Below are 14,957 nucleotides of genomic sequence, written 5' to 3' on the forward strand. Positions count from 1 at the left end.
TTCCACTTTCCTCCTCTTACGCCAATCTATGAATGTTACTGTTATTACATGCAAACCTGTTCTGTGCTGGGGAGAGAAGGGTCTGGGGAGATTTAAATAATAATAAAAAAAAAAAAGAGAAAGAAAAAACAAACTAGGAGGAAAAAACAAACCAAGCAATATGTAATCTGCTGGAAAATAGGGCATTCTGTGGATGCAACAGAGATGCTGGCAGAACTGCTATGGAATCAAGGCTTCTGCCCTGATCCCTGGGAGGGTTTTGGAGGTAGGGGTGTCCCCAGAGCCCTGTCCTCGAGCTGTGACAGCTGTCTCTCCTTGCAGAGCTTCTTTGAAGGCTGGGATGCTTCAAAGAAGAAAGACAAGACCAAAGGGAGACAGGATCATGTGTCGACGTGTAAGTGCTTGTAGCAAAGGCTTGGATACCCTGAACAGCAGCAGAAAGCTCCTTGATTAGCAGGGGTTGGGGCCTGAGAGCTCCCATTGGGCTACAACACTGGAGGAATCATCACCTTCTCCTCTTACCTTTCAGATGACCGCCACCGTGTGAAGCTCCATCCACTGCTGGGCGATCCCAACTCGGATTACATCAACGCCAACTACATTGATGTAAGCAGGGACAGATGTATGGGGCTGAGCTTCCTGAGGGCATCAGGGTCTGTTCCCTGGAGGGAGCTCAGGAAGATCACACCACGTGTCCTTGAAGAGTCCTCCTGCTTTATGTCCATCAGTGATTTGTGCTTGTTTCTGTTGCTGTCCCCTGCAGCTGTGTCTGTCTTTCATCCTCCTGTCTGTCTCTGCTTTCTCATTCCCTTTTCCATGCTTTCTGCATGGCTCCAGGAACTGCTGTCCTCTGTAAGTCAGAGTATGCAGAGGTGGAGGAGGAACATGGGGACGGGCTGGGGCTTTGCACTGTGCTGAAGGGGCACCCCTGGTCCCAGCAGTGCATGTAGCTGAGCAGAGTTTGGCTCTTGGAATGGTGTCCCCTGTCCCCTCCAGCAAAGCCAGGCCCAGGGGAGGCTTGAAACTCTGGGCTCTGGTAATGACAAAGTGAAGGAGAGGACAGTGGCTCTGCAGGCTCCTTGGAAGTCACAGGTGCTGCTTCCAGATCTGGGCCAGGATGGTGACCCTGCTGCTCAGAGGATGTTGTCCAGCAAGAGGGTTCTGATGCCACTGTGATGGGCTCCATGTGCCCAAGCAGTGTCCCTGTGCCTGTCCCTGTGCATCCTTCCTGCCCTGTGGCTCTGTCCTGCCTCTCGAGCTCTGCCTCACTAATGTCTCTGTCTCTGATCTTTCTCTCTCAAACCTGTGTCCGAATGGGATCGTTCAGATTCGGATTAACCGAGAAGTAAGTAGACAGTTCCCTGCTCCTCTGCTCCTGGCCATGGGGCTGTTGTTCCACGTAAAGGTGTAAAATTGCACCTGTGAGAGGCAGGCCTGGTAAAAGACATGGAAAGATTGGGGACAGGGAGAGAGGTGAGGTCTCCAGCTTCTGCCACTGTCAGCTCCATGTGTGTGATATACAGGAACGATGGCCAAGGCTGCTGGCAGGAATGGGATGCCTGGTGCCCATGGGTCCGTGTGGCACTGGTCTCACTGGGAGATGCTCTGCTGCTTGGGCTGATGTGTCTGTGTTGAGAGCCAGTGATGCTCACAGTGCAATGGGATGCAGGAGGGGGAGTGGGGCCATCACCCCATGCCACGTGGCTGTTGCAGGCTGGGATGTGTATTATTCATTGGGCTTTTGTGACGGTGTGGCCATACCTCAGTCTGGGGTGTTTTGGAGGTGCTGGTCTGCAAAGTGGATGCACGTTTGGGTGCGGGGTGTCACACCCTTTGCTGAGTCATAGGATGTGATCCAGGCTACCAAGGCTGACCTGGGCACCTGCTGCTGCTAACTGGGAAGGGTTTTGATGGGCAGTGTTTGAGTGCTCCATGTCCTATCCATTGGGCCTGACACCTCTGCTTCTCTTGCAGGGTTACCACAGGTCCAACCACTTCATCGCCACCCAAGGTGAGTTGTCCCGTTTTTGCTTGCTCTCTGCAAGCAGTGATTCAGCAGCCAGATTTAATCCCTTGGGGTCTCTGGTCTCGTCTGTTCAAGACAGGGAGGAAACGATCCAATCTGGGGACAAATGGGGCAATAGCAAAGCAGATTTGGTCAGCAGTCCCAGTGCAGGCACCATAAGCCTGAGGACCACATTATCCTTATGTCCCCAGGTCCCAAGCAGGACATGGTGTACGACTTCTGGCGCATGGTGTGGCAGGAGCACTGTTCCAGCATCGTGATGATAACCAAGCTGGTGGAAGTGGGCCGGGTAAGGGTCTCCTTTGCTCTGTTTGCCTCCAGGCTCTGGCTCTGCAACATGCTCTGCAGGAGCTAAAAACCCACCCTGTCCCTTTGTTGCAGGTGAAATGCTCCAAATATTGGCCGGATGACTCGGAGATGTATGGGGACATCAAGATCACCTTGGTGAAGTCAGAGATGTTGGCAGAGTACGCCGTGCGGACCTTTGCTCTTGAGAGGGTACGCTCCCTGCCCATGCCAGCCCATGCAAGCAGACAAACCTTGAGCACCTTTAACTGTTCCTTGTTGGCATTTACCAATACCCTGCTTATTTACCCCAGCGTGGGGCTTTCTCCACCTTTTGGAGGTGCTGCCCCCAAGTGCATCCTCCCTTTGCGCTTTCTGTTGCAAGCTTGGTTCCAGCTCTGCCCTCAGCCCATGCATGTGGCTCAGGGTGAGCACTGTGTAATTGCAAAGGAAGATAAGTGTGCTATTTCCCCTCCAGGCTGCAATGTGGGTAATATGGCACTTAGTTTCCAGCGTGGTACTTGGGGATGGAGCCAATGCAATTCACCTCTTAATCTACAGGAATGTGAAATCACTGTCTGGTTAGGAGGCAGGTAGCAAAGATGCTTGTGGAACAGATCCAGGGTGCCTCAGGGCTACTGCCTTCTCTGCTTGTTTTTAACCCTCTTACATCCGAGGAGCCGTAGGGTTCCTGGAGTGACTGACCACAGTGAGGCTGGAATCTTTAATTCCTAAGGAAATGAGGTATTTAGGTATAGGATTTTGCCCTCTCTGCTGTAAAGACCCTTCTGTTTTCAGTAGCATCCCTTCGGCAGGGCTTTTGCCCCCAAGGGTTTGCACCAGGCAGCTGAACAGCTCGGGCTCTTCATGATGCATCATCCCCATTACAGTTTGCCACAGCTTCACGCAGCATCAGTCTGTCTGCCCCATGCCCACATGCTGTATTGCCCTCCCTTGCAGCGAGGTTACTCAGCCCGGCACGAGGTGAAGCAGTTCCACTTCACATCCTGGCCTGAGCATGGTGTCCCCTACCACGCCACGGGGCTGCTGGCCTTCATCCGCCGTGTGAAAGCATCCACACCACCCGATGCTGGCCCCATCGTCATCCACTGCAGGTGGGCATGAGGATTATTCCCATCCGAGGTGGGTTTTGGGGCTGTTGGGTTGTGCATGAGGCAGCAAGATGTGTTAAAGGTGAGTGCTCAGCTTTTGCAAAGCTCGGAGTTATCCTGAAATATTTAGCAGGGAAAATGAAGATGGGTGATTGAAAGGAAGAGTTGAGGCAGGTCCAGAGCTGGGGTTTGTGCTTGGTGTGAAGCTATAAGACATCACCCCCAGGGCTGTGGGTTGGTGGCATGAAAGGATGGCTGGCTTGGCTACTATTGATGGCTGTATTGAAACGCTGTGCTTGCCCAAAGGGGAGGAGCAGGGCTGGATGTTGTTTCCCATCCCTGCAGGGTGTCCCTGGTTCAGCTGAGGGAAAGCAGAGCTGTGATATTTTTTCCATCCTCATGCAGGCGTCCCCGTGTGACAGGTTAATGGCTCTTCCTCTGCTGGGCAAACAAGGAAGATCTGATGAACGGGAGGGATTTTTTTTTTTATTTGATTTCTCCCTGTCAATTGCCTCATCAGTATTCATTCACTGGCAACAGCGAGTGTGATTAGCTCCTGTAGTCTGTAATCACTGATAATCATGACGAATGATTCATCAGCCCCAGAAATTAGGATTTCACTGCATAAGACTTCGTGGGAAAGGAGCAGGGGGGGCAGCTCTGTGTTGAGGGGGCTCAAAGGGTTCAGCCTCTGTCACATTTTGGCTGCATGTGTGGAAGTGCCAGGATTTGGGATGCCACGTGTTCTGGCTGCAGGCATAGTAGTGTTCTACTCTTGGTGTTGAGCATCCTCCTTGCAGCATCCTTTGGGAGAGGACTGTTGGAACTCAGGTATTTCTTGCAAAGAGCATAAGTTACAGCTGTGCTCAGGTGCTCATTACCCTTTGCTGTGAGCTCATCCCCTCCCCTGCAAGCACTGTCCCTGCAGCAGCACATGGATGCAGATGGATGGGGTGGATGCAAGGAAAGCCAGGCTGAGGGCTGTATTACAGAGGCATCCTCCAGCCCTGCGCAGACCTTGCTGTTGCCTGGGGCTTTGCATGGTGCCATATGGCCTGGGTACACATTAGCTTTGTTTTCCTCTTCTCCAGTGCTGGCACGGGGAGAACCGGCTGCTACATCGTTTTGGATGTCATGTTGGACATGGCTGAGTGTGAGGGTGTTGTGGACATTTATAACTGTGTGAAGACGCTTTGCTCACGGAGAATCAACATGATACAGACAGAGGTGAGCAGGGTTGGTGCATCATACTGCTGATGCCAGAGCCAAGAAAGGCTATAAAGCACTCCCAGCCCAACCTGAGGTCGTGTCTCATAGAAAGCCAGCACCCATCCTATTGCTTTTCAGCCTTTAGAGGGTGATTTGCTTAGAGCTGGCTCCTTTCTCCCACAGGAGCAGTATGTCTTCATCCACGATGCCATCCTGGAAGCCTGCCTGTGTGGTGAAACCAGCATCCCTGCCAGCGAGTTCAAGCCCACCTACAAGGAGATGGTGAGGATTGAGCCGCAGAGCAATTCCTCGCAGCTGCGGGAGGAGTTCCAGGTGAGTGACCCCAAAACCAACACATCACCCTCTGCAACTCTCCGCTGAGCAAAGAGGGGATTTGGGGACTGGCTGCTGGGGAGCTAAGAGGAGACTGTGCCCACAGACCTTGAACTCAGTGACTCCTCACCTGGATGTGGAAGAGTGCAGCATTGCTCTCCTGCCCCGCAACCGGGAGAGGAACCGCAGCATGGACGTCCTGCCACCAGACCGATGCCTTCCCTTCCTCATCTCCGTGGATGGAGACAGCAACAATTACATCAACGCGGCCTTAACTGATGTACGTGTGCTCTGTGGAGAAGGAAATGGGCTGACGTGGGTTTAGGGTCCTCGTGCCATGCTGTGAATCTCCTTGGGTGGTGTGTGGGCTTGGAGGGAGGGATGGGGTGAACCTCAGTGTCCTTCTGGGTGCAAAAGCTGAGTTGCTTGGGCTGCTGAGCCTTGGGTATGAGGGATCTTGGCTTGTAGAGGGGATGTGGGGAAGCCTGGTGCAGTTTTAGCATTTGCTGTCTATCCTGCAAAGCAGCCAGCATCCATGCAGCCTGCAAAACACAGCCTGTGCCCCATTGCAGTGCAGGAATAGGCATGCTCATGGAGCTGTTGTAAGCTGAGGGGTGGCTTTTCATGCCAAACCTTGCTCAGCATGAATCCACAGCCCCATTTTTGTACAGATGCACAAAGATGTTGGTACACGTTGGCCCCAGCCTGCAGAGGGAGGGCAGGGACCTCCATAGCAGGGTCCCTCACCCCGTCTTTGTGCATTGACATCTTGTTCATCTCAGAAGGGCTTTTCATCTCTCACAAAGGAAGGTCAGGGCATGGTCTTCATTTATTTTGTAGTGAAGCTGAAGCACAGAAAAAGGAGGGAGTTGTTAGTGCTGAGCATCCCTGAGTGCTGCCAGCATCCCATGGTGCGTGCTCCCTGTCCATTCTGCTGCAATCTTGAGGGGCTTCCAGGTGTTCCCAAAGCCACCGTGTGTCCCCTTGTGCAATCAGAAAGGCCACCCATCACAGAAAAGCAATTTGCTGCCTGCTGATGATTGCAAAGTAGAGCAGAGAGGCTCAGGGTGTGAGTGACAGGTCGTTTGTCACCAAAACCACTTTCCTTCAGGTGAGGGGGGTGCTTTGGCTGAGCCCTACAGAGCTGTGTGCTCCAGCCAGCTTGCCCCCCCTCCATTGCCTTCCCCAGCACCTGAGCACCTCCTGGCTCAGCCCTTTATTATTCCCCCTGTTGGGTGATGTATCTCCCTGTGCCTTCATACAGACCTTGTACCTGCATTTGCCTACAGCAGAAGCAGTTTCTACACCAGAGGTGGCTGCTGATGGCTCAGGAGAAGCAGATGAGGCTGTGACTGGAGCACGGCGTCAGCTTTGTTTTCATCTTGCTTGGGGTCTGCATATCTATGTTGTGTTTATACATCACTGAGCCTCCCTTCCTTAATCTCTGCTATGGGGACAGCCAGGGTCAGAGAACAGACACACAGACATGAAAAGCCCTTTGGATGAAATTCTCGCTGAAGGGATAAAACCCATTTGCCTCTTAAAGAAAATGAGACTTCGTATTTTTTTTTTAAGTGCCAAAGTGGTTTGCTCTGTAAGTCTGTCAGATCACATTGGTCCATGCTGAGCTTTGTGGTGCCACTGGCAGAGCCATGGCACTGTCACTGACACTGGTGCAGAAGCGCTGCAGGTGCTGGAGATGTGCATGGTAAGGATGAAATCCACTCACTCAGGAGCTCAAAGGGCAGAGATTGAGACTGGATACAATGCACAGTGAGGGCATTTCCATGAGCTGAGTGAGAAGGCTTTGCAGCAGTCAGGACTCGCTGTTAGCTGAGCTGCACTAATTCACCAGCACAGGGTGTGCATGGCTCTTTTTGTGCTTCCAAGGAGGTTTGAGCTGCAGTGTGTTAATGTGAAAGTGATTGATGCCCAGCTGTGGGCTAGCAGTCCTTTGGCAGGCTGGTGTTGGGATGGATGAGGGGGCAAAGCTCAGCTTTGCTGCTCCCATTTTGCAGGGGGAGCCTATCTGGGTTGCTGCTGGATGTGATGGAGAGGTAGAGATCCCAACTTCCTTCCCAGAGACCTCCATTTTTTTCTTTTCTCCTCTTTCCATCCATCTCTCCTGAATTTCAGAGGGTTATATTTTAAGCAGAGAGCCGAAGCAGTCTCTTATTCTCTAGAGGTCTTTCATTCTGATTTCCTTTCCTCTCCCAAAAGAAAGCTGCTTACTGTTTCTGCTGCTTGGGTTGTCCAGAGGTGGTGGGACATGGGACTAATGATGCTATGGGCGATGCAGTGGCACTTTTGCTCATGTCTGGGGCAGTCCAGCTGCACTTGATCATGGATCCAAAGTGATTTCCCTTTCTTAGTTACATGTATGAAACACCCCTCCCTGTGAGAAGCATCCCCACCACGCTGCTCTTTCTTCTTGCAGAGCTACACTAAGAGTGCTGCCTTCATCGTCACCCTGCACCCACTGCAGAACACCACCACTGACTTCTGGAGGTTGGTGTACGACTATGGCTGCACTTCCATCGTTATGCTCAACCAGCTGAACCAGTCCAACTCTGCCTGGGTGAGTGCTGCCAACAGCCCTGTATGTGGCTGTATCCTGCCTTGATGTTGGGTCGGCGCTGCATAGTAGAACCATCATCTTCCCAAGTGCCCAGAGGACATGGAACTTAACAGGACAAAGGGAAGTTTGGGGGGATTAAGAGCTGATTTTATTCTCCTTTTAAAAAGGGGAAACTGAGGCACATGGGGTTTTTTTGCTGGTTCACAGAGTTTTTGGTTAAGCTTGGCCCAAAATGAGGCTCTCCTGGTTCTTCATGGAAGGCTACACCATCAGGAACATATTTTGCTAGCGAGGTGCATCCTTCCATCCCTCTCCTGCAGTGAACAAGCTTATGGTTTCATTGTGCACAGTCAGAAGCCCTTCAATGCTCTGCCCTGGCAACATTTCAGTGCCAAGCTGTCCAGTGCTTGTCTTCCAAAAGACTGCTGGTTTGTGAATGCTGCCTTATAAACCAGCCTGCTACAGAGTGAGTGTCCTGAAGCTTTGTTGTGTAATGATGGGATGTGCAGATCTGCTGAGCTGGAAGAGAGATGTCCGCTGTCACCTGTTCCCTGTAGAGAAGGGACAGAAGCCCTCTGCCAAGGAGGTTGGGGAGCTGGAGCTGTGCCACAGCTAGAGCAGATGTAAAAGTCCACTCCGGGTCTGTAATGTTAATTCAATGAGGGAACATAGTGGATTTTTACATAAAATTAGCATTATAAACACATAACGGCTGTTAGAGGAGACTTCATTAGCTGGTTAATTTTACAAGGTGAGACCAGATCCACAATATAAATGACCCCAAATTGCAGTTAGACCATTTGTCACAAGGATGCTATGAATGGAGCACTAGTCCTGTGTTGTGTGGATCCAAGTGCTGGACACACACACAGCTCCACATGCTCACATGGTACCATCTGCACTATGACCAATGCAGCAAAAGCATCAGCTGTCAGCTGAACCCAGTTGTAAGGAACCACAGCAGCAGTGGGGGAATAAAACATCCAACATTTCATTTCTTTCTCCCCACCTGTTCATTCATTCCCTGTTCTGAAATGCCCAGCAGGAGCTGCCTGTCCCCTGCAGCGTGGCAGTACAGCTGCTATCCCACAGCCCCATCCTAGCCAGGGCTGTGCCATATTTCTTCATTATTCAGCCCTGTCTCTCTCTCTAGACGTCTATTCTTCAGGGATGTCTGCGTGTAACAATATTTAGCTGGATCTTAAATGTTTACCAGTTTAGGACCAACAGCTAATAAATCAGCCTTTACAGCAGGCAGCTTTGAAAGGTGACTTAGAGGGTATATCCCTCACTTGAACTGTGTCTTGCTGAAGGAAGTTTTAATATCCAAATTATAGCTCTGAGTCTAGAAAGCTTAGAGATCTTGGAGATTTATAGCCCCTATTAATAACCAATTATTTCTCAAACACATTTGCCATGCAGTTAGGCCCAGGCCGTTAGATGGCCTGAAATGCTAAATGTTCTGTTAAAGTGTGCTGACAAACATCATATATTTTGTATCGCTGCTGGTTTCCCAGCTGTCATGGTGTGAAAACAATTGCATCCGTGACCCTTGGCCAGAGCCATCCATCAGTGCCCTGCAGGACGTGGGAGGGAGCAGGAGCTGCTCTACAGCCCTTCCTTGCTGCCAGCTGATGTTGGTTTGACTTTGGGATGGTCCTGGCCATGGGCTGAGGGTCACCGTTGTGTTATCTGATGGCTAAAGCTGCACTGTGCCTATTCTCCCTGCAGCCCTGCCTTCAATACTGGCCTGAGCCTGGGCTCCAGCACTATGGCCCTATGGAGGTGGAGTACGTGTCAGGAGCAGCAGATGAGGACATCGTGTCCCGTCTCTTCAGAGTGCAGAACATAACCCGGGTGAGTCTATCTCTGGTTTGGGGGCTTTCCTCACTGGGTGCCAGAGGAGTTTTCTTCCTGTTCTACCTCCTGATGCCCTGAATATTTCTGAGCAAACCCCCCCCTCCACGTCTGCCAGGCTGGAGTCTGGCCCCATTCAGCTCAGTGGATGTAATCCTCCTCTCTCAGCCTGCTAACCAGATTTGAGTTTCCCCACTAACCAGCTTACTGGGGTATTAAGGCATGGTGCCAACATTCCACCCCTCTATGGGCAGCAGCTCATTGTGAGCCTCCCGGCTCAGCAAACACAGCAAACATACCTTTGGGGTCCTCTGCATGCAGGATGAGGATGTGATGGAGGAGACCTGGAGAAACTGAGAGCTCAGCTGCCAGGTTCTGTGAATGCAGCCAGCTCGAGGTGCTGCTGGTTAGAATGAACCACGTTGATGGAGCTGCCTGGAGTGGTGTGTCAACTGGGTTGGTGTGAGCTGTCAAGGAGAGGGCTTAACCATCCATCTCATTGCATTAGAGCCCTTTTGCTCTACAGTTAATACATGACAAACACGTCTGGCCATAAAACCTCCAGCAGAGGCAAAAGAGGGCTCCTGTGGCTTAATGCTGATGATGTTTGCTTTTCTAGCTGCAGGAGGGGCACCTGATGGTCCGACACTTCCAGTACCTGCGGTGGTCAGCATACCGAGACACCCCAGACTCCAAGAAGTCCTTCCTGCACCTCCTGGCTCAAGTGGAGAGGTGGCAGAAGGAGAGCGGCGATGGCAGGACTGTGGTGCACTGCTTGTGAGTGTCAGCTGGAGGGCTGTGGGCTCTGGTGTTGGGGCTGTGCATCTCCCACTGCAGGCTGCATGTACTCTTCATCCCCTGCTCTCCTCAGATGGGACCCAGCACGTTCACAGATTGGTAGAGACAGCAGGAGAGCCTTTAATCAAAAATTAATTATGGCTTCACCCATCTTCATTAGCCAGAGGGTAATTTGAAAACATGCTTTATAAAACACCGGCGTCATGTTTGCTCATCCTCTCTCCCCAGTCCCCATCACTGTCAGGGATCAGACGTGGATGTGACGGATGGTTTCACTGCAAGATGAATGATTTTTACTGCAGTGATGGAAGAATGAGGGTCAGCACATCCAGCCAGTGCTACCCACAGTGCTCAGCCTGCAGAGCAGAGCTGGGTCATGCTACGAATAGCAAGAGGGTCACATAGGGACTAGATAGCATCTCTAGGGTCAGTCAGGAAATTGGTCTGTGATTGAGAACTGAGCTCAGGTGTCTGAGCCTCAGCTCCGACAGTCCAAAAAGGCACTTTGTTGCTCTTACCTGGCTATTGCGTGGACCAGAGAGCAGGATCACATGAGGGAATCGTTGATATCACCCAGTTGATTGGAGTTCTGGGACCTACAGTGGGAAGGAGGGAATGGAGAGAGATTAGGGGAACTGAATGGTGCAGGAAGATGCTTGAAGGCCATCTTTAGCCCTCATCGTGTGCTTCTCCCACCAGGAATGGGGGTGGCCGGAGTGGCACCTACTGTGCCTCCACCATGATCCTGGAGATGATCAAGTGTCACAACATGGCAGATGTCTTCTATGCTGCGAAGACCCTCCGCAACTACAAGCCAAATATGGTGGAGACCTTGGTAAGCAACAGGCACTACCAGCATCCACGTTAACTGCTTCTGCCTTCCTGCAAGTCTCCAGCAGGGAAGGGGATGCTATAGGATGCGTGTACCCCAAAACACTGCTTCTTTAGGGGTAGAAATCTTGTGCCTTATTCTGGGTCCCTGATAGCAGGGTTGGGGCAGGAGCAGCACATGTCTGTCTCCGTATCTCCAGTGCTGAGCTGGTGCCTGGTGGTGGTTCAGAAGGAAGCCAGCCGGAAATATTTACCCCGCTTGGATTATGAAATCTCTTAAGTTGACAAACGCAAATCACATCCCCCTCAAAAGCATTTCATTAGGAATTAAATTAGAGGGGAAGGCGAGGGAGGGTACCGGGGGGTGGAGGGAGGGCTGCAGATAATGGAAAGATGATGTGACAAGCATGAAGCCACCAGGCCCATTGGGCTAAATTACCAAGGTATTAAAAAGGCAACATTTCACATCAGGACACAAGCATTCTCTAGGCTCAAATGAACCTGAAACAGCTATTCTGGGAATCCCAATCTCCTGGAGCCACTGGAGGCCGGATCCTCCCCCTGTGTATGAGTGCAGGCCTGCAGAGAGCAGCCAGAGCAGAACGGTTCCCTCTGGATCCAGCCTGTGCATCTTCCCCCTCCTCTGTCTGCCCGTGGGGTTTATTTTTATATTATAATAAATGGAAACAATCTCTTTTCTTAATCCTAAAGCATTATGTGCTTTTAATCTAAGCTGACACAGCCTCCCTACTTTGAAGCCCCTCTTCCCACTCCCACCTGGGGATAATGGGATTTTTGTGCTGCTGCTGTGGATTTTGGGAGGTGAGCTTTCCCTCCCCCAACACACACACACCTTTTCCTCCAGGCTCAGTCTTCCCCTGTATCCAGGATGCTCCAACCCTGAAACCTGGATTATGGTGGTTTTCCACCTTCTGCCTGTTTTGCTCATTGGATGCTTGAAAGAGCAGTATCTCACTGGAAAGGGCACTTCTGATGTCTGTGCTACCCTATAGTTTTGTGTGCTAAATGGGAGTGTGAAGGCACAAGAGCAGCTCACATAAATGAGGACAAAGGTGGACAAAGCTTACAAGTTCAAACAGTGTTTTTTGCTATAAATATAGAGCTAGCCATGCTGGGGATCTTAACTCTCTCCTCTGTCCCCATACAGGAGCAGTATCACTTCTGCTACGACATAGCACTGGAATACTTGGAGTCCCTGGAGACCAGATAGCACCTCGCCAGGAAGGTGAAGGCAGAGGTTTGCTTAGGGTTTGTGCCAAACTCCCATTTTTGCACTTGGACATTGTGTTAGTGCTGAAGGTGGAGGGGGAAACAGCAAAGGACCGGACACAGACACAAATCAGGAGCAACAAAAGGACCTGGGGAAGTGCTGCCTGTTCTCCATCCTCTGCTCTCCGCCTTCCCTCCCACTGCTCCAAGTGCATGGCCATGGGTCGATGCTGCATCTCACCTCATCCCATCCCTGCTGTGATGTGGAGTTGGTGAGCACGGGAGGTGGCCCTTCAGCACTGCTTGCGCCCACCTGGACACATCTGGAACAGCTGGAGAAGACCCCAAGGGATGGAGAGAACTGAAGGATTCAAGCCTGTTTTAGGTGGATGAATATCTGTGGAGATGTTTTTAAGTCACACGTAGAGCTGAAGCTGCTCTTCAGGGAGCCCCAATGGTTCTGATGTGCTTTGCCCTGTGTGGAAACACTTGGTACTGGAGCAAAACCACTGAAGGAAGCTTATGGATTTGTCTGCTTAACACGAGCTTGGTTTCCACTGTTGTGTTTCAGTGAATTGTGTCCTCCATACATTCAGCCCTGGACAAAGGGGGACTGTGGGATGGGTTGCAGGGGATGTGTGATGTCCCTCATGGGGACCAGCCCAGAGTTCTCTCCATGTCCTTTCAAAGCTGCAGAAGTGGCGTTTCCCCTGTGGCATGTCTGTCTCCATCTGCAGTCACCTCCATCCATAGTAATTATTCCTTCCTTTGGGGGGCTCTAAGAGCTGGTCACACATTCCTAGTGCCCACCCAGAAGCCAGGACCCTAAAGGCAAAATCATGGGGCTGATGTTTGAAGGCAGCTGATGCCTTCTGGTTTCATCCTGCTGCAGGCAGACATCAGGTGCAGTGGAAAAGCCAGGTTGTCATCAGGAACTGGGAGTGAACTGTGGGCAGGGATTTCTCTCTCCAAACAACTCCATGGGGGCACAGCAAAGGGATGCAGGTTTGTCTGCAGGAGTTGGTGATGCTGTTTATCTTGGGGGGGCTGAACACAGCCCTTTGTCAGTCATTTTTGGGGAAGTAGAGAAAAATCAGATGAGAAACTAGCATCCCTATGCTTGCAATTGCACGTGGGTATCCGTATCCTTCACTGCCATCTTCCCTGGGCAGCAGAACCTTTCCACCCTTGCTGCCTTCGTACCCACAAGATGATCCAAAGCCAAGCAGATGCTGTTTGGTTGCACCAGTCTGCAGCACGAAGGTCTCAGAGCCAAAGTGGCTTCTCCAAGGATGAGCAAACCCCTGAGAAACTTCCACCTGCTCTCTGAGGATGGGAGGCCACAAGATCAATCTCTCTCCTTGGAGGATTTGCCCACGTCCTTGCTGAGTAACTGGCACAGCTTGACAACACTTTATCCAAGGGCTATGCAACACATTCCCCTTTGTTTCCATCCCTGCTGTGTGCCGGTGTTGCCTTGTGACCAAACAGTCTCATTGCTCCAGTTGGGGTTGGTAACACAAGTGATTTGGGTGACGCTGCTGCTCTCATTGCAGCTGTTGTGTGGGGTTGGTCAGCGTCTCCTGCTCTCCAGCACCACGTCCATGCTGCCCAGGGAATGCAGGTGCTGTGTGGGATTGCTGCTTGCAGATGAATATTGGCTAGAAGAAAAATGGTGAAAAGCAAGTTTGAAACCCCATTTAGACCTGAGGAGAGAGAGCAGAGAATGGAGGAATTGCTGCATACGTTTCAAAAGTGAGGGTTCTTTTCATATCTCCTTGCTGGATGTCTCTGGGTTTTGAGGGCAGACTTTGGAATCCAAGTGCTGTAAAAACCAATGCATCTCCAGCCCCTGCTGAGATGCTCATGTGACAAGAGGCAAGGGCAGCCTGTACATAGGAATATATATAGAGAGAAATATATATATAAAACTATAAATACTGTTCTTAAGATGGATAATGTTTATTGGTATTACAGGTTCGAGTGGTGCTTTTATTTTTTTCCCTTTATAATGTCCCCATGGAGGGGACATGAAGGACCTGGGGTGGGGGGGGGCACAGGAGGGACATGTTTGATGTGGGTTGTACCACACACATCCAGCTGTTGTTGACTGTTTCTTTGGTTTTTGGGTTTTATTTTTAATTAATATTATTTTTGGCTTTCTTTCCTTTTAAGAAAAATCAGTTGCATAAATAAATGTTCCAAATTTGTGATGGCTTCTGGTTTTCTCATGCTGGCATTGGGATGGGACTACCAGGAACCTGGTCTAGAAGGTGTCCCTGCCCTATAAGCTGAGGGGGGTGGATCTAGATAATAAAGGTCCCTTATAACCTAAATCATCATATGAATTAAGGAAGGGGAAGGGAGAGGAGAAAAGAGACGGCCATATCTTGGTTTGTTCAAGGATGCTTTGGGGGGAAACAGGTACAAGGCCACGTGCTGGGATTGCAGAGCCTTCCTGGCATGGAGGGTCAGCACTGCTCTGCAGAGCCACAGCTGGGATGGAACCAACACTAGGAAAGGTGCACAAAAGCAAGGAGGGATTTCCAGGGCCTTTCCCAGCTGGAAAGTGAACACCTGTTGGAAACCTTTCTAGAAAAGAAAGCTCCTGCATTGTCCTGGGTGATTTATTTATTACAGAGCAGCCTTTGGTTTAATGTGTTGTGATATTAAACACTTCCAGTAACACTTGGAGTCT

At 50.9% G+C, this 14,957-nt stretch overlaps 1 protein-coding gene across 5 annotated transcripts in view; it reads left to right on the top strand.

Moving 5' to 3' along the window:
• Positions 1 to 14,470, top strand: part of PTPRU (protein tyrosine phosphatase receptor type U) — a 41,820-nt gene extending 27,350 nt beyond the window's left edge. For 3 of the 5 annotated variants that reach the window (XM_015883639.1, XM_015883640.2, XM_015883638.1), the window contains 14 exons: positions 322 to 394; positions 530 to 606; positions 1,975 to 2,011; positions 2,218 to 2,315; positions 2,408 to 2,524; positions 3,272 to 3,426; positions 4,515 to 4,650; positions 4,816 to 4,965; positions 5,072 to 5,245; positions 7,403 to 7,543; positions 9,275 to 9,400; positions 10,020 to 10,177; positions 10,898 to 11,033; positions 12,198 to 14,470. In XM_015883639.1, the coding sequence (XP_015739125.1) occupies positions 322 to 394; positions 530 to 606; positions 1,975 to 2,011; positions 2,218 to 2,315; positions 2,408 to 2,524; positions 3,272 to 3,426; positions 4,515 to 4,650; positions 4,816 to 4,965; positions 5,072 to 5,245; positions 7,403 to 7,543; positions 9,275 to 9,400; positions 10,020 to 10,177; positions 10,898 to 11,033; positions 12,198 to 12,260 (1,641 nt within the window). In that variant the 3' untranslated portion in view covers positions 12,261 to 14,470. Of the gene's footprint in view, positions 1 to 321; positions 395 to 529; positions 607 to 1,327; positions 1,346 to 1,974; positions 2,012 to 2,217; positions 2,316 to 2,407; positions 2,525 to 3,271; positions 3,427 to 4,514; positions 4,651 to 4,815; positions 4,966 to 5,071; positions 5,246 to 7,402; positions 7,544 to 9,274; positions 9,401 to 10,019; positions 10,178 to 10,897; positions 11,034 to 12,197 lie in introns of all 5 variants that reach the window. The other 2 variants (XM_015883636.1, XM_032448957.1) reach the window with 1 other exon arrangement.
• The last annotated feature ends 487 nt before the right edge of the window (positions 14,471 to 14,957 follow it).

The sequence above is a fragment of the Coturnix japonica genome, chromosome 23, assembly GCF_001577835.2.
Source record: "Coturnix japonica isolate 7356 chromosome 23, Coturnix japonica 2.1, whole genome shotgun sequence".
Lineage (NCBI taxonomy): Eukaryota > Metazoa > Chordata > Aves > Galliformes > Phasianidae > Coturnix > Coturnix japonica.